At 49.2% G+C, this 19217-nt stretch overlaps 1 protein-coding gene across 1 annotated transcript in view; it reads left to right on the plus strand.

Moving 5' to 3' along the window:
- Positions 1 to 19217, plus strand: part of adgrd1 (adhesion G protein-coupled receptor D1) — a 273919-nt gene that overhangs the window by 72170 nt on the left and 182532 nt on the right. Inside the window, exon 14 of the mRNA XM_080208783.1 lies at positions 15408 to 15549. Coding sequence (XP_080064909.1) covers positions 15408 to 15549 — 142 coding nt within the window. The remainder of the gene's footprint in view (positions 1 to 15407; positions 15550 to 19217) is intronic.

A 19217-nucleotide genomic window follows, 5' to 3' on the forward strand; every position in this document is an offset into this window, starting at 1 on the left:
CACTGGATTTCATTTGAATGAAGGGGGGATCTCATAGAGATTTATAAAATTCTAACAGGACTGGACAGGGTAGACGTTCCCAATGGTGGGCGAGTCCTGAACCAGGGGTCACAGTCTGAGGATTCGGGGTAGACCATTTAGAACGGAGGTGAGGAGACATTTCTTCACCCAAAGAGTGGTGAGCCTGTAGAATTCATCACCACGGGAATTGTATTCAAGAGGCGGCTGGATATAGCACATGGGGCGAATGGGATCAAAGGGAGAAAGCAGGATTAGGCTATTGAGATGGATGATCAGCCACGATTGTGATGAATGGTGGAGCAGGCTCAAAGGGCTGAATGGCCTCCTCCTGCTCCTATCTTCTATGTTTCTATGAGAGTCAACCACATTGCCGTGGCTCTGGAGTCACATGTAGGCCAGACCAGGTAAGGATGGCAGATTTCCTTCCCTAATGGACATTAGTGAACCAGTTGGGCTTTTCTGACAATGGTTTCATGGTCAACATTAGATTTTTACTGAATTCAAATTTCACCATCTGCTGTGATGGGATTTGAACCTGGGTCCCCGGATCTATGCTCTGGGTCTCCAGTCCAGTGACAATACCACTGCACCGCTCTCCCCACTCTCCCCAACCAAGGACTTGTTAGAGTTTGTGGTTGAACAGTGCCTTGGTCCACACGTCTAGGGAGCAGTGGAAAGACAAGTATTCCACCTTTGAGAGGAAGATGGTTGGATGGGTACTGATCGGTATTGGATTATCTAACACAAGCTCAGACATGGCTGCCTTGGCAGGAATACTGTCACTGAGGAGGTAACGGAGTGGAGACTCTGTGTGTGATTCTCATGAGCTGCACAGGAGCTGATCGCCTGGATATGAAATGAGTAAAAGGCTCTGTTGTTTCTCTAGGGCTGTGTAACACCAAATACTTGCCACATGTGTCAATTCATGGTATTGTATGGCATAGAATTGTAGCATCCCTACAGTACAGCAGAAGGCCATTCACCCCATCGAGTCTGTACCGACCACAATCCAACCCAGCTCCTATTCCTGTAACTCCACATATTTACCCCGCTAATCCCCCTTACACTAGGGTCAATTTAGCATGGCCAATCCACCTAATGCACTCATCTTTCAGACTGTGGGAGGAAACTGGAGCAGCTGGAGGAAACCCACGCAGACACGGGGAGAACATGCAAACTCCACACAGTGACCCAAGCCGGGAATCGAACCCAGGTCCCTGGCGCTGTGAGGCAGCAGTGCTAACCACTGTGCCACCGCGCTGCCCATAAATTCAGCTGAGCCAAAGCTCAATGGATCCCATTTTTAACCTTCTGGTCAGTGGGTTATTGACAAGTTGCATTCCCCAAACCCATGTACATGATTCAGGCAGACACTCCCAGTGTAAGACTGAGGGAATGCTACACTGTCAGAGGTGCTTTGTTTCAGATGTTGTTAAAGTGGGGACTGTATGGTCTCAGTAAAAGGTCCCTCAGCCATTATTTGGAAGGAAAGCAGTGGAGTTCTCCCCAGTGTCCTGGCCAATATTTATCCTTGAACTAACTGCACTGGAACACCTTATCTGCTCATTGTCACTTTGCTGTTTGTGGGATCTTGCTGTGTGTAAATTAGCAGCCATATTTCCAGCATTCCAACATTGACTACTATGTTGGAAATGGTGTCATCAACAGTGCTATCAAGCAGCGCTTACTCAGCTATAACCTGCTCAGTGACGCCCAGTTTGGGTTCTGCCAGGGTCACTCAGCTCCTGATCTCATTACAGCCTTGGTTCAAACATGGACAAAAGAGCTGAACTCCAGAAGTGAGGTAAGAGTTACAGCCCTTAGCATCAAGGCTGCATTTGACCGAGTGTGGCGTCAAGGAGCCCGAGTAAAACTGGAATCAACGGGTATTGGGGGCAAACTCTCTGCTGGTTGGAGTCATACCTGGCACAGAGGAAGATGGATGTGTGGTTGGAAGTCAATCATCTCAGCTCCAGGACATCTCTGCAGGAGTCCCTCAGGGTTAGTGTCCAAGGTCCCACCATCTTCAGCTGCTTCATAAATGACCTTCCCTCCATCATAAATTCAGAAGTGGGGATGCTCGATGATGATTGCACAATGTTCAGCACCATTCACCACTCCTCAGATACTGAAGCAGTCCATGTCCAAATGCAGCAAGACCTGGACAATATCCAGGCTCGGGCTGACAAGCAGCAACTAATGTGTGCACCACACAAGTACCAGATTATAACCATTTCCAAAAAAGAGAATCTAATCATCGTGGCTTGACATTCAGTGGCATTACCATCAACGTCCTGGGGGTTACCATTGACCAGAAACTGAATAGGTCCAGCCATGTAAATACTGTGGCTACCAGAGCAGTTTAAAGTCTAGGAATCCTGCAGTGAGTAATTCACCTCCTGACTCCCCAAAGCCTGTCCATCTACATGGTACAAGTCAGTGGTATGATGGAATACTCTCCACTTGGGTGCAACTCCAACAACACTCAAGAAGCTCAACACCATCCAGGACAAAGCAGCCCCCCCTTGATTATTACCCTTTCCACAAACATTCACTCCCTCTACCACCAATGCACAGTAGGAGCAGTGTGTGCTATCTGCGGCAACTCACCAAGACTCCTTCGACAGCACCTTCCAAACCTGTGACCTCTAGAAGGATAAAGGCAGCAGACACCACCACCTGCGTGTGACCATCCAAGTCACTCACCATCCAGACTTGGAAATACATTTTCTTCACTGATGTTGGTTCCAAATCCTAGAATTCCCCCTCTAACAGCAAGGTGAGTGTACCTACAACATGGGGACAGCTGTGATTCAAGAAGGCAGTTTCAGAAGTAGACAAGGTTGGGATTGACAACCTGATCTGGACCCCCCATACCGACACTTTGGTCAGGAAAGCCCACCAACGCCTCTACTTTCTCAGAAGACTAAAGAAATTCGGCATGTCAGCTACAACTCTCACCAGCTTTTACAGATACATCATAGAAAGCATTCTTTCCAGTTGTATCACAGCTCGGTATGATTCCTGCTCTGCCCAAGACCACAAGGAACTACAAAAGGACATGAATGTAGCCCAATCCATCACGCAAACCAGCCTCCCGTCCATTGACTCTGTCTACACTTCCTGCTGCCTTGGCAAAACAGTCAGTATAATTAAAGACCCCACACACCCTGGACATTCTCTCTTCCACCTTCTTCCGTCAGGAAAAAGATACAAAGTCTGAGGTCATGTATCAACCGACTCAAGATCAGCTTCTTCACTTTTGAATGGACTTGCCTTGCATTCAGTTGACCTTTCTCTACACTCTAGCTGTGACTGTAACACTACATTCTGCACTCTATGAATGGTATGATTTGAATTGCGCGCAAAAAACAATACTTTTCACAGTACGTTAATACATGTGGCAATAATAAATCAAATCAAATCAAAGGGGAAGTGGATTATTCCTTCTTGCTGTATGTCCAAACAATGTTTGCGATGCTGTATATATTGCATTGTGTTTAGTCTTTATAGACTGGTCTTATCATCCTGACATTCTGCAGAGATCTGCGTTAAATAACAATACAAATAACAATAACAAATCAAGTCAAGTCAAAGATTAAGAATGGGTAATAAATGCTGGCTGACTCAGCGATGCCTGCGGAAGAATAAAAATCAAACTATTGGATTAAAGTGCTTTGTGAGGCTGTGGAACATGCTTTCTGAATAAAATCCTGCTGCTCTTTCTGTCATGTTCTGTTATGAACTGTGGCAGCAAGTTGTTGAATTGTGCTTACTCTAAATGTGAGATTCTGGCTCCGAATCCATGTCCGGGGCTGAGGAAGGTGCGTCTGCTGAAACTCAGCTTGAATCTGTTTCAAGTTGTGAAAGGTCCGATAGTTTGCAGGGATTTGGTGTCTCAGTGTGCTCGCTGTAACTGGGGTGCGGTGACACCCAGCTTTCCCTCGGCTGCTGTCACTCGCACGGGGAAGGTGTCTGCGTCCCTCCGGGGCTCGCCGCTTAAATCTTTATCCCAAAACCCGAGTCATGGTGTTTTTTCTGGAGTTTGAGCAGACATCTGGCTGGATTAGCCTGTACCTTTCCGCTGGGAAGGGAGCCAGATTCTTGTCGCTTTCTAAATGGTGGTGAGGGGGGTGGGGGGGGAGGTGGAGGAAGGCCAGAACATCTGTTTGGAAAGAGCCCATGTTGAACTCCTACCCGTTCCCCCAGCAGCCTGCTTTGTTTATACTCTGAGCAGTTGCAGCTTTCGATTAGATTACACGGTGATTTGGAAATGACTTCACAGAAACTGGGCAGGCAGGCGTTGGGGATACGGGCTGAGGAATTGGATTGTGTAGGCTCTGCCTCCGGCTTGCCAGATGAGTGGATGGATCATGCATGGCAGCACGGTGCCTCACAGCACCAGGGACCCGGGTTCGATTCCCGGCTCGGGTCACTGTCTGTCTGGAGTTTGCACATTCTCCCCGTGTCTGCGTGGGTTTCCTCCGGGTGCTCCGGTTTCCTCCCACACTCCAAGGATGTACGGGTTAGGTTAATCGGCCGTGTTAAAAGGCCCGTTAGTGTCAGGGGGATTAGCAGGGTAAATATGTGGGGTTACGGGGATCTGGGTGTGATTGTGGTTGGTACTGACTCGATGGGCTGAATGTCCTCCTTTTGCAGTGTAGGGATTCTATGATTATGAATGGCAGATCTCATTCAGAATTGGCCACCCCATATCGCTGAGGGCACATCCCAGAAAGCCTGCCTGACCCTGGCATCAGCCTGTTGCAAATTGAGGTCGATTCTGAGCCCCCTTTCCTGAGGTTGGATTGAGACCATTCCCTCTGTAGCTGTGGGGTTGACCCAGCAGCTCATAAAGGGATGCTGCAGGCTGCCATGATGCCAGGGGGACTTGGTGAGAGTTTGGCACATGGGTGCACCTCCCCCCCACTAGGAAGCTGTCTCCGGGAGCAGTTAAACTCCCACCACTGCCTGCTGGAGTCTGGAAGCCGATTGGAAAATCCCAGTCTGTTTCCCTAAATTGGCCTCCAATGGCTCTCACTTGAGGGGGGGGGAGGGGGGGGGGGAGGTATTGGCTCCCCGCCAGTTGTGTCTGCATAACGTTGCAGAGCCCTGACTCACCGCTGCCCACTCCCCTTTTGTGAAGTAAGGGGAAGGATGAACAAGGGCAACGCAGTTCATGTTGTCTGTGTTGACCTTCAAAAGTAAGAAGTCTCACAACACCAGGTTAAAGTCCAACAGGTTTATTTGGTAGTAAAATCCACTAGCTTTCAGGGTTTGCCCCTTCATCAGGTGAGTGCTGATCACAAACAGGGCATATAAAGACACACACAGTTTACAGAATACTGATTAGAATGCGAGTTTTTACAGCTAATCAAGTCTTAAAGGTGCAGACAATGTGAGTGGAGAGAGCATTAAGCACAGGTTAAAGAGATGTGTATTGTCTCCAGACAGGACAGTTAGTGAGATTTTGCAAGCCCAGGCAGGTCATGGGGGTTACAGATAGTGCGACATGAACCCAAGATATCGATTGAGGCTGTCCTCATGTGTGCGGACATCTCACTTACTTTCCTGTCTGGAGACGATACACATTCTCTTTAAACTATGCTTAATGCTATATCCATCTACACCTTTAAGACTTGGTTAGCTGTAAAGACTCACATTCTAATCAGTATTCTGTAAACTCTGTGTGCTGTTATATGCTCTGTTTGTGATCAGAACTCTCTATTCACCTGATGAAGGGGAAAACCCCGAAAGCTAGTGGCGTTTGCGACCAAATAAACCTGTTGGGCTTTAACCTGGTGTTGTGAGACTCCTTACTGTGTTTACCCCAGTCCAACGCCGGCATCTCCACATCATTATCTTCAAAAGGACAGGAGGAGAGAGGCTAGAGGTTGGTGCTGCCCGTCAGGGTGGGGGAGGGATTGGGGGAGGGGGTTCAGGGCTGCAGTAGGGTATTGGGACTGCTGGTGAGGGGGGGGCCGCTGGTGGAGACTGGGGCGGTTCCTGGGCATGTTCAGGGGGGCAATAATCAGGCCACGGGGGTGGGGGGGTTAACTTGGCCGGTAATGAGGGAGTCATGGGGCTGGCCAGCTATTGGAAGACCGGCAGATAGAAGCCACTGTGTACGTGCCAATATTGGCACTGACAGATCAGTATGTGTGCTGTGCTGCTGGACCCTCCAGCGAGAATGGGTCCCTACCCACTCATTCTCTGTAAGATTCACGTTGAGGTGCTCTGCAATGCACAGGGTGTGGGAGATTCATTTGGAAATGCCCGCTGAAAACTCCAGCAGGGCTTACTCCAGTTTTTATGCAAATTCAACACTTTCAATTATTTTGGGAGAATCGCCCCCATTATCATCAATTTTGCAGATAATACAAAGTTGGGTGGGAGGGTGAGCTGTGAGGAGGATGCAGAGATACTTCAGTGTGATTTGGACAGGCTGAGTGTGTGGGTATCTGCATGGCAGATGCAGTATAATGTGGATAAATGTGAGGTTATCCACTTTGGCAGTAATAATAGGAAGACAGATTATTACTTGAACGGGTGTGAATTGAGAGAAGCAGATACTCAGTGAGACCTTGATGTCCTCGTGCATCAGTCACTGAAAGTAAGTGTGCAGGTACAGCAGGCAGTAAAGAAGGTAAATGGTATGTTGGCCTTCATAGCGAGAGGATTTCAGTGTAAGAATCAGGATGTTTTGCTGCAATTGTACAGGGTGGAAGGCCACACCTGGAGTATTGTGTGCAATCTTGGTGTCCTTATCTGAGGAAGGATGTCCTTGTTACAGAGGGAGCACAGTGAAGGTTTACCAGGCTGATTCCTGGGACGGCAGGTCTGTCATATGAGGAGAGACTAAGTGGGTTAGGATTATATTCACTGGAGTTTAGAAGAGTGAGAGGGGATCTGATAGAAACTTATAAAATTCTAACAGGGTTAGACAGGGTAGATTCAGAAAGAATGTTCCCAATGGTGGGGGAGTCCAGAACTAGGGGTCTCATAGTTTGAGGATAAGGGGTAAATCTTTTAGGACTGAGGACAAATTTCTTCACCCACAGGGTGGTGAATGTGTGGAATTCACTCCCACAGAAAGTAGTTGAGGCCAAAATGTTCTGTGATTTTAATGAGGAAATTAGATATAGCTCTTGCAGTTCCTAATGGCCCCCTCCTGCTTTGATTTGCGATGTATGTATGCAGCGTTTAGTCATCTCGGCTTTTTAGAACAACATTTGAAACCCTCCAGGCACCAATCGTTTATCCAAGGAGGATTAGAGCTTGTGACACATCCACTTCTTCAATGAAGACAGGTGTAAAATATTCACTTAATATCTCAGTCATGTCCTCGTCTCCCAAAAGAAAGTCTTCTTTCTGTCAGTGAAATGAGCAGACGTCTGGGCTGAGACTTTTCACTCCTGTTCTCACTCAGGCGTGAATGGGAACCAGAATGGAGAATCCTGTGGGAAGCCCACACCGCATTTTACGTCGCGAGGAATCTCGCTGTGGTTCTCACCAGGCGACTATCCCCCAGGGATCCGGCAGAAGGGCCTCAGGGTGAGAGGGGCAAATCGCCAAAGGGTTTGTGAAGAGAGGATTGAACTGGGAAAGGGGTGAGGGCTTTAAAGCAGCGAGGCGGGGGGGGTTGGAGCACCGAGAGGGGGGGGATTGGAGCACCGAGAGGGGGGGGGGATTGGAGCACCGAGAGGGGGGTAGCTACGAGAGGAGCAGCAGCAGCAGAGCTCGGAGGAGCGAATGCACTGGGCCAGAATCCATTGGCCATTCTGATATTGGGCTTTCAGAACTCTGGCACTGGTGGATTCCAGGAATTGTCTGAACCATGGAGTGTGTCCCCCCCCACCATGGAGTGTGTCCCCCCCCCACCATGGAGTGTGTCCCCCCCCACCATGGAGTGTGTGTCCCCCCCCCCCACCATGGAGTGTGTCCCCCCCCACCATGGAGTGTGTGTTCCCCCCCTCAACCATGGAGTGTGTCCCCCCCCACCATGGAGTGTTCCCCCCCCCCCCCACCATGGAGTGTGTCCCCCCCCCACCATGGAATGTGTTCCCCCCCCCCACCATGGAGTGTGTCCCCCCCCCCCACCATGGAGTGTCCCCCCCCCCCACCATGGAGTGTGTGTCCCCCCCCCACCATGGAGTGTCCCCCCCCCCCACCATGGAGTGTGTGTCCCCCCCCCACCATGGAGTGTGTGTCCCCCCCCCCACCATGGAGTGTGTCCCCCCCCCCGCCATGGAGTGTCCCCCCCCCCCCACCATGGAGTGTGTCCCCCCCCCACCATGGAGTGTGTCCCCCCCCCCCACCATGGAGTGTGTCCCCCCCCCCCCACCATGGAGTGTCCCCCCCCCCCCCCCCACCATGGGGTGTCCCCCCCCCCACCATGGAGTGTGTGTCCCCCCCCCCCCCACCATGGAGTGTGTCCCCTACCTGTGCAGGACACAAGTCTTGCACTGAGGTCTCCACTGTGACTGCTACCCTGACTGTGTTGACCTGGTTGTGTTGGAGTGTTAGCACTACCTCATCGGAATGGATTCCTCCATTCAATCCAAGGAGTGTAGCTGACATCCCTTCCTGGTGTTCCCAACTTTGCCTTTGGAGCTCCAGGACTATGGGATGACTGAGCCTAACTCACAGCAGTCTGGTGAGGGAGGTCTCTGGAGGTGAGCTCCCAGCAGCCATCCTCTGCTCTGGCCCATGAAGAGGGGAGTTCTGGGGTGGCTGTGACTGAAGCAGTCAGATGATGATATGACCTGTGAACCAGAGGCTGCCGCCATGTTGCTGGGGTGGAACCCGGGGTCACATTTCTTTCCTAAAACCCTAACAGACAGCGTGGAATCTTGCTGTTTTTCCTGCCTGCTATTGCACTCTGTTGTTATTTAGGAAAATTCTCCCCACAATGGAGGAAATTCAGCCCAGAGCCGTGAGCATGGATTGGTTTGGTTGGATGATTGAGGGGGAGTGATAGAAAGGACATGAAGGGGGTGCAAGTAGAGAGGGATCAGAGAACTTTTATATTCACAAACCAACAGGTCAGGTTGAGAAGATCCTCTTTGAGACACTCTGGACCCTTGGATTTTTAGATAGAGATAGAAAGCACCAAATTAAGGAGGTTTTCTTTATTCATTCGTGGGACATGGGCGCTGCTGGCTAGTTTACTGCCCATCCATAAGAACATAAGAACATAAGAAATAGGAGCAGGAGTAGGCCATCTAGCCCTTCGAGCCTGCCCCGCCATTCAATAAGATCATGGCTGATCTGTCGTGGCTCAGTTCCACTTTCCCGCCCTCTCCCCATAACCCTTAATCCCCTCTCTTATCAAAAACCCATCAACCCGCGTCTTAAAAATATTTAGCGAGGCAGCCTCCACCACTTCAACGGGCAGAGAATTCCAGAGATTCACCACCCTTTGAGTGAAGAAGTTCCTCCTCAACTCCGTTCTAAACCGCCTCCCCTTTATCTTGAGGCTGTGCCCCCTAGTCCTACTGTCTTTTTTGAGCGGGAAGAGTCTCTCCACCTCTATCCTATCCATCCCATTCATCATCTTAATGGTTATGGTTATGACACTGGTCAGTCATCAGCTGGAGTATTGTGTTCAATCTGGGGTTAAATCTGGGCACTGCACTTCAGGAAGGATGTTGAGGCCTTGGAGAGAGCCAGAGAGGAGAACGGTAATAGCTTGAAGGGTTTGGGATATTGTGGAGAGGCTGGGATTGTTTGCTTTGAGCAGAGCAAGTTAAAGGGGAGATTTAATCGAAATGTTCAAAATCACAAAAGGTTATCTTTGTGTAAATAAGGAGAAATTGTTTTTACTGCAGGAGGGTGGGTAATCAGAGTAACACAGATGGAAGAGAAATGGAAAACTAACCAGAGAGGGAGATTTTAACACAGTGAGTTGTTGTGACCCAGAAGGATAGTTCTACCTGATTTGATTTGATTTGATTTATTATTGTCACATGCACTAACATACAGTGAAAAGTATTGCTTCTTGCGCGCTATACAGACAAACCATACCATTCATAGAGAAGGAAATGAGAGAGTGCAGAATGTAGTGTTACAGTCACAGCTAGGGTGTAGGGAAAGATCAGCTTAATACAAGGTAGGTCCATTCAAAAGTCTGACAGAAGCAGGGAAGAAGCTGTCCTTGAGTTGGTTGGTATGTGACCTCAGACTTTTGTATCTTTTTCCCTAAGGAAGAAGGTGGAAGAGAGAATGTCCGGGGTGTGTGGGGGTCCTTAATTATACTGGCTGCTTTGCCGAGGCAGCAGGAAGTGTTGACAGAGTCAATGGATGGGAGGCTGGTTTGTGTGATGGACTGGGCTACATTCACGACATTAGGGCGATGGAAATAGATCCAATAATAATTTCAAAATGACAGGGTTTATGAGGAAAGGGCCGAGTTGGGGAATAAATAGATAGATCTTTGAAAAGGGCTAGCACAGGTGTGATGGGTTAAATGGCTTCTTTCAGAGCTGCATCATTCTGTTATTGTCATTCCAGGCACTACCAAGAGCAATTACAACAACTCGCTGTATCATTACTCCAGCTGTTTTTACATTTCAGTTACAAAGAACATGTGGATTTTCCAACCTCTCCCTCTCCCTCTCTCTCACTATCAGATTAACTGTTCTCGGCCAAGCAGAGTGGCAAAGACATTACCCTTCACCGGAAATCTCAGCGATGGGAAGGAGAATCCAATGAGCCGATATTCCTGGCTCCTGGACACACTCCAGCTGGAGCTGTGGGAAGTGTGTGTTTGCTGAGTGGATAAGGGCAGTATCGAACTCCACAATCACAGCCCACCTCCCTGAACTGCCTTTAACCTGGAGCGCACCCTCACGCTCACACACTAAAGCTTGCAAGTGCGGTTAAAGTGCAAGAGGCTCTATCAGTGCTGAAACTGTACGACCCGTCGCAAGTTAAATAAAGAGAGGGAGTGAAATCAGGATTACATAGAACATAGAGTAGTGCAACAGGCGATTCGGCCCATCAGATCTGTGCTGGTATTCATCTTCCACATGAGCCTCTTCCCATCCTCACTTTTTGTCTCCCTATCACCATGTCCTTCCATTGCATTTTCTTTAATGATTATCCAGCTTCCCATGAAATGTATCGACACCATTCACCTCAAACACCCCTGGTGGGACTGAGTTCCACATCCTCATCATTCTCTGGGTAAAGAGGTTTCTCCATCACATTTATTAGTGACTGTCTTATGCTAATGCTCCTGAGTACCGGCCTGTTTCACAAGTGCAAACATCTTCTCCATCCCATCCTATCAAAAACCCTTCCATCATGAGAACAGCCTCGATCAGGCCACCCCCACAGCCGTCTCATTCCTCGAGGAATGATCCCAACCCCGCCACCCTGAGGGAGAGGGATGGGTGGGAAAATCCGGCCTACTTTGATGACCTTTCATCTGGCAGAGGGTGGTGCAGTGATACAGAGGTTAGCACTGCTGCCTCACAGCGCCAGGGACCCGGGTTCAATTCCCAGCTGGGGTCACTGTCCATGTGGAGTCTGCACATTCTCCCTGTGTCTGTGTGGGTTTTCTCCGGTTTCCTCCCACAATCTGAAAGGTGGTTAGATGCATTGACCATGCTAAATTCTCCCTCAGTGTAACCCGAACAGACGCCGGAGTGTGGCCGCTAGGGGATTTTCACAGTAACTTCATTGCAGTGTTAATGTAAGCCGACTTGTGACTAATAAATTCATTGTACTTTACAGTTCTGCTGGAAGATCTGAAATATTAACTCAGTGAGATGGCTTCAGCCAGGCGAGGTTGGCTGGCTAGTGTATGGACTACCTGATGAGTCCTATTAATTTGATGTTTTAAGTTTCCTTTCTGCTTTGTGTTTTCATAGAAACGTGGAATCCTGCAGTGCAGAAGGAGGCCATTTGGCCCATTCAGTCTGCACGACCACAAGTCCACCCAGGGCCTATCCCCGCAACCCCCATACATTCACCCTGCTGATCCCCCTGACACTAAGGGGCAATTTAGCGTGGCCAATCCACCTAACCCGCACATCTTTGGAGTGTGGGAGGAAACCGGAGCACCCAGAGGAAACCCACACAGACACGAGGAGAACGTGCAAACTCTGCACCTACAGTAGCCCAAGCTGGGAATCGAACTCAGGTCCCTGGCGCTGTGAGGCAGCAGTGCTAACCACTGGGCCACTGTGACATCCCTTTTTGTTTTGGACTGTTCCCCTTTCTGCCCCCCCCTGCTCGAAGGGCTAAATGGCCTCCTCCTGCTCCTATTTCTTATGTTCTTATGTTTTTTATGTTCCTTTCCTTTTAGAGCTAAGCGTTTTGAGTTATCCCTGAATTAATTTGATTTTGTTTATTTGGTTGGTACACAAAACAAGAACTACCTGACGAATCCTAATTGATGGTTAAATCGGGGAGTCTCATGCTCCCTATTTAAAGCAGGTGAGTCAGACTCCCAGCCTTCATTCAACAGGGGACCAACTGGAGAGCTGGCTGTGTACAGATGTGTGGTGTAAATAAAGTAACTTGGTGACGGGACTCTCGCCTCCGTGGAGTTATTACACTCAGCAGAGGGACACCTGCTGAGTATTTCCAGCATTTCCCCTCTTTATTTTAGCATCCACAGTATTTTCACTTTTAACCTCCCTGTCTTTACAATTCTCTTCTTCCATGAAGAAATCCCAGGTGTGTTTTAGTACCGCAAACTGTACCATTACAGTTCAGTGATCTGTGTAACTGTACCTGAAATAAGGAAACTGGTTTGCAGTCATTCTGTCGGGATCTCGTTCAGCTACCATTGATTTCATTTGAGTCTGTTTCTGTATATAATGACATGGCTATGTGTCTGTGGGACTGATTCTCCCGGATCTCTGTGCCGTGGGGGGTGGGGAAGGTTTGGGTGTTTCTTCACTAACTTCTGTGGGTAGCATTTCCTGTCAGGGGCACAGGGTTGTGTTTGATTAATAGCTACAGGCTCCGCTCTGCTGAACTTGGTTTAACAGATAAACGTTCTGCTTGAGAATGCACTGCAGAAAATACTTTGCATTCAAACCTGCCACTGAAATCTGTTCTGTTTTTTCTCACGCGTTCTGCTCAGACAGTTTAAATAAACACACGTAACTCCCGGTTCCCTTTTCCATGAAAAGCATCATCGTACCAGGCGTGACGAGTAGGGTTTACCCAGAACTGGAAAGTGGGACAGCTTCCGTTTCACGGATTTGAATGTTCATTGGTCAGCACAGCACCCAGGGACCCGGGTTCGATCCCCGGCTTGGGTCATTGTTTGTGTGGAGTCTGTAGGTTCTCCCCATGTCTGCGTGGGTTTCCTCCGGGTGCTCTGGTTTCCTCCCATAGTCTGAAAGACGTGCTGGTTAGGGTGCATTGGCCGTGCTAAATTCTCCCTCAGTGTACCTGAACAGGCGCCAGAGTGTGGCGACTCGGGGATTTTCACAGTAGCTTCATCGCAGTGTTAATGTAAGCCTGCTTGTGACTATTGAGAAAAAATTCTGTTGACCGCTTCCCTCTGACCTGGCTACATTGCTGAATCAACATTCTCTCCGATTTTCCTGTGTGTGGCCTGTTGGTTCCGTGCAGTTCCTTTAAGATTTCTACACATCTGCATGTGTGTTTCTTCAAGGGAAATGTGTTTGTGTCCGGGCAGGTTGTTGCCATGTTTAATATGTCCTGGATTGCTGCATAGCCTCGCACACGTATAGTTTAGAATCATACAGTGCTGAAAAGGCCCTTCGGCCCGTCGAACTTGTACTGCCAATAACTACCACTAGAGGCAAGCTAATCCCATTTTCCTCCACTTGTCCCATATCCTTGAATCTTTGGATGTTTCAAGTGGTCATCCAGATATCTTTTACAGCTTGTAAGATTTCCGGCCTCCACTGTCTTCCCAGGCAGCGCATTCCAGATTCCTGCCACCCTCTGGGAGAAAACATTTCCTCTCAAATCCCCTCTGAATCTCCTGCCCCTTCACCTAAAACTCTGCCCCCCCCCACGACTGACCCCCTCAAGTCTATGCGGTCTCTCCTTACAGCTCAAACACTCCGTCCCAGGCAACGTCCCGGTGAAGCTCCTCTGTGCCCCCTCCCGTGCTATCATATCCCCCCCTATAGTGAGGTGACCAGACCAGCGCACAGTTCCCCAGCTGTTGAAGCAGCCCCCCCAATGCAGCAGGGAGAATTGTAATGTGATCCCTTTTGGACAGGGGAATGGGAAGAGGCTGTAGAAACAAAATGATACGGAGAGACCGTGTGGTGTGTGTGTAAAATAACCCTTGGGAGCGACAGTACAGGTTGGTCAGGCTGTTAGAAAGCAGAAACAGACGGCCTAATGAGCTCTATAAATAGAGGCATCTGGAATACAAAAGCATGGAGGTTGAAGTAAAAACAGAAAACACAGTGTCTGCGGAGAGTTGATGTTGCAGGCCTGGAATGTTTTTCTTGGACCGGGCTGGACAGAGGAGGTGTGAACGGCAGAATCATCACCAGCTGTGTACCAGAGTGAAGAGACAGAGAGGAGGAAACAAAACGGAGGCAGAGGTTACGGTGATCGGACTCTGTGCTGAGGCCAGGAGGCTGTCAGCTTCCTAATGGGGACCTGAGGTGTTACTCCTGGAGCTTGTGTTACATAAAAACTAAAAGCAGCAGGAGGCCATTCGGTCCTTCGAGACTGCCCCACCATTCGTTTTGATCATGGCTGGTCATCAAATTCAATATCGCTGTCTCTGGGTGACAGGGTCTCTGGGCGACGGTGTCTCTGGGTGTCGGTGTCTCTGGGCGACGGTGTCTCTGGGTGTCGGTGTCTCTGGGCGACGGTGTCTCTGGGCGACGGTGTCTCTGGGTGTCGGTGTCTCTGGGCGACGGTGTCTCTGGGTGTCGGTGTCTCTGGGTGTCGGTGTCTCTGGGTGTCGGTGTCTCTGGGTGTCAGTAACATGTGAACTGTCTGCGTATCTGGAGCTCAAATGTCCCCCAGAATATTGAAGTGATTTGCCGGTGCTGCCTCAATAATGCCTTGCTAACCAGGATTGGCAGAACATCTTGGAGAGATACCACCACGTACCACCCCCCTCAATCCCCTCGGCCGTTCCCACCCACCCACACCGAGCAGCGAGGCAGAAAAACTCCACCGAACCTCAGCTGCCAATGGCTGAGAATTGTCCAAATTTACAAAATGCTTGATTTTGGTTTCAGATCAGAGATTCCCTGTGACTCCTGTCAGGCGAGTAGTGACTGTGTGACCATAATGCAGGGAGCCTGCGATTAGCCCGGAACTGAGTCCCGGAAAGCAGGGGTAATATTTGGTTGTTTCTGTGTAATGTGGAACTCTCTCTTTCTCAAGCCCTGGCTTTACTCTTCATCGTGTCCTCTCCACAGAATCAACGAGTCCGTGCTTCACAAAGACCACAAGATCACGGTGATGAGTTACATCATCTCGCTGAGAATCGAACCCCCTCCGTCGCTGTCTCACAACCTCTCCGGATCGCCCCTCACCACCATCACCCTGAGCCACGTGCTGGTAAGATACTGAGCAGCGCTCACTCTGAGGGACACTAAGCCAATCGGCCTTCTCTCCCGAGGATTCATTTCAAATATCTTCCACTCAAACATTACTGCAAAGCCAGGATTGTAGATTAGCAGCTGGATTGCGCAGGAGATGTTTAAATGTTACAAAAACAAAGTGAGGCAGCCCCTCGGAGGGAAGCTGCCCTTTCCCCCTGATTCTCCTTTTCCAGAGTTCCTGACACAGGGAGTCCACAGGGAGATTGGGAAGTTGGCGTTTAATTCCACCAGTAAACTGGGAGCACGCATTGACAAATGGAGGAGAGAGCTTTAGACCTCCTCTTCCTGTTCCTGCAGATCCCAAAGCAGATTTCCCAGCGGTTATGTGACATCCAGAAGTTGTCCAGACTGTAGGAAAGTCCTGGAGATTCCAGCATTTACATCTGCTGTGGGAAATGACCCGGGAGAAAAGCCTGAGACTGCTCGGAATGTTACATTCCTTCACCTTCTCAGAACATTCCGGTTCATTAGTGACACAGACACTGGGGGTTGCACTCTAACTGGGAGCCTGCACTGATCACAGTCCCACACAGGCCTATCCCTGTAACCCCAAACATTTACCCTGCTAGAATGCCTGACACTAAGGGACAATTTAGCATGGCCGATCCAACCTGCACATCTTTGGACTGTGAGAGGAAACTGGAGCATCCAGAGGAAACCCACGAAGACACAGGGAGAACGTGCAGACTCCACACAGACAGTGACCCAAGCGGGAATTGAACCCGGGTCCCTGTCGCTGTGAGGCAGCAGTGCTAATCAATGTGCCATCCAGGTTACTTCCCAGGTTTCCTACTTCAGAACTAGGGCAGCACAGTGGCACAGTGGTTAGCACTGCTACCTCACAGCGCCAGGGACCCGGGTTCAATTCCCAGCTTGGGTCACTGTCTGTGTGGAGTCTGCACATTCTCCCCGTGTCTGCGTGGGTTTCCTTCGGGTGCTCCAATTTCCTTGCACAGTCTGAAAGACGTGCTGGTTAGCTGCATTGACCCGAACAGGTGCCGTAGTGTGGCAACTAGGGGATTTTCACAGAAGCCTCATTACACTGTTAATATAAGCCTTACTTGTGACTAATAAATAAACTTATGGATTGCAAAGCATCTTGAGGATGTGAAAGTTGCCAGGTAAATGTGGGTCCTTCTTTGCGTTAAATCTCCAGTCTGCTTTCGACTTTCCAGCTGTTATTTGCAGCTCCCGGTGAACTGTTGGAAGATTTTGATTTATTGTTGCCACATGTATTAACATACAGTGAAAAGTATTGTTTCTTCCGCACTATACAGACAAAGCATACCGTTCATAGAGAGGAAAAGGAGAGAGTGCAGAATGTAGTGTTCCAGTCATAACTAGGGTGTAGAGAAAGATCAACTTAATGCGAGGTAGGTCCATTCAAAAGTCTGACAGCAGCAGGGAAGAAGCTGTTCTTGAGTCGGTCGGTACGGGACCTCAGACTTTTGAATCTTTTTCCTGATGGAAGAAAGTGGAAGAGAGAATGTCCGGGGTGTGTGGGGTTCTTAATTATGCCGGCTGCTTTGCCGAAGCAGTGGGAAGTGTAGACAGAGTCAATGGATGGGAGGCTGGTTTGTGTGATGGATTGGGCTACATCGGGAATTCAAAGGAAGTGTGCAGAAAGGCAATGTGACGATGTGTCCAGCCAGGGCCAACACACAACAGGGTGAAAATTGGCAGCAAGTTGCTCTATACTCAACTTACTGACAACATAAGTGGCGCCCTGCCTGTGTCTGGCTTTTTGCGCTGATGCTGGTCTGTTTTGGCTGGGTACTCTTCTATTGAAATGTAAAATAAATTCTGGTTTAATTTGTGTCAGTTTTAAATGCCCCTTGTTTGTTTTCAGTCATCGCCCAATGTTACCTTAGGTCAAGCTTTTGCGAAGGGGTAATGTCATGACTTAATGTTCCCAGCACTCCGAGCGTCCAAACACAGATCCCCCTCGATACCGTCTCAATGGGAAAGGATCCAGACCGGAGTGATTCCAATCAATAAATCATCCCAAAACAAGGCAGGGGTGTTACAAATTTGGATTCGACACTCGTATGAGGGCACTTGGCCAAAAACTGGGTCAAAGAAATGGTGCGTATCGAGTGTCCTAATGCAGGAGGGGTAGGGTGGGGGCAGAGGGGTGTAAGGAGGGAATTCCAGAGTTAAAGATCCAGGCAGTTGAAGGCACAGCCATCAGTGGTGGAGGGATGAAACCTGGCGATGCTGAAGTGCTGTAAGAAGTCTCACAACACCAGGTTAAAGTCCAACAGGTTTATTTGGTAGTAAACACCACAAGCTTTCAGAGTTTGCCCTTCTGTCAGGTGAGTGGGGAGTTCTGATCACAAACAGAGCATATAAAGACACACACAGTCTACAGAATACTGATTAGAATGTGAGTCTTTACAGCTAATCAAGTCTTAAAGGTGCAGACAATGTGAGTGGAGAGAGCATTAACATAGGTTAAAGAGATGTGTATTGTCTCCAGACAGGACAGTCAGTGAGATGTTGTAAGTCCAGGCAAGTCACGGGGGTTACAGATAGTGTGACATGAACCCAAGATCCTTGTTGAGACCGTCCTCATGTGTGCGGAACTTGGCTATCAGTCTCTGCTCAGCGACTCTGCGCTGTTGTGTGTCGTGAAGGCCGCCTTGGAGAATGCTTACCCGAAGGTCAGAGGCTGAATGCCCGTGACCACTGAAGTGTTCGCCAACAGGAAGAGAACAGTCTTGCCTGGTGATTGTACACATCTCTTTAACCTATGTTAACCCTCTCTCCACTCACATTGTCTGCACCTTTAAGACTTGATTAGCTGTAAAGACTCACATTCTAATCAGTATTCTGTAAACTGTGTGTGCCGCTATATACTCTGTTTGTGTTCAGAACTCCCCACTTACCTGACGAAGGGGCAAATCTTGAAAGCTGGTGGCATTTGCTACCTGTTGAACTTTAACCTGATGTTGTGAGACTTCTTACTGTGTCTACCCCAGTCCAAAGCTGGCATCTCCACATCATGAGTACCATTGATGCTAAAGTGAGCAGAATCAGATGAACCCAGATACCCTGAAGTTTGCTGGAATTGAGGTAGGCTCATAGAATCCTGCAGTGGAAAAGGAGGACATTTGGCCCATCGAGCCTGCACAGACCACAATCCTATCCCCATAACCCCATGCATTTACCCTCGCTTGTCCCCCCGACACTAAGGGGTAATTTAGCATGGCCAATCCACCTAACTCACACATCTTTAGAGTGTGTGGGGAAACCAGAGCTCCGGGAGGAAACCCACACAAACACGGGAAGAATGTGCAGACTCCATACGGGCAGTGCCCTGAGCCGGGAATCGAACCCGGGTCCCGGGTTGATGTGGGTAATGTGGTGTATATGGACTTCAAACGGGTGTTTTCTGACAAGGTCACATGATGAGCTTGTCCACGAAATCGAAGGCCGTGAATAAAAAGGACGGAAAATGCTGGAACAACCCAGCAGGCCTGGCAGCCTGGGACCGAGTGAACGTTCTGTTCGACTCTTCTTCAGATTCCTGGGGAAGTTAGATCCATATTCCTTCCATGGAGAAGCCGTAAGGAGGAGTTTTAATCAGTGAATTCTCTCCTGTATTGGAGAGGCTTACAGCAG

The sequence above is a fragment of the Carcharhinus amblyrhynchos genome, chromosome 20 (assembly GCF_965287045.1).
Source record: "Carcharhinus amblyrhynchos chromosome 20, sCarAmb.v2.hapA, whole genome shotgun sequence".
Lineage (NCBI taxonomy): Eukaryota > Metazoa > Chordata > Chondrichthyes > Carcharhiniformes > Carcharhinidae > Carcharhinus > Carcharhinus amblyrhynchos.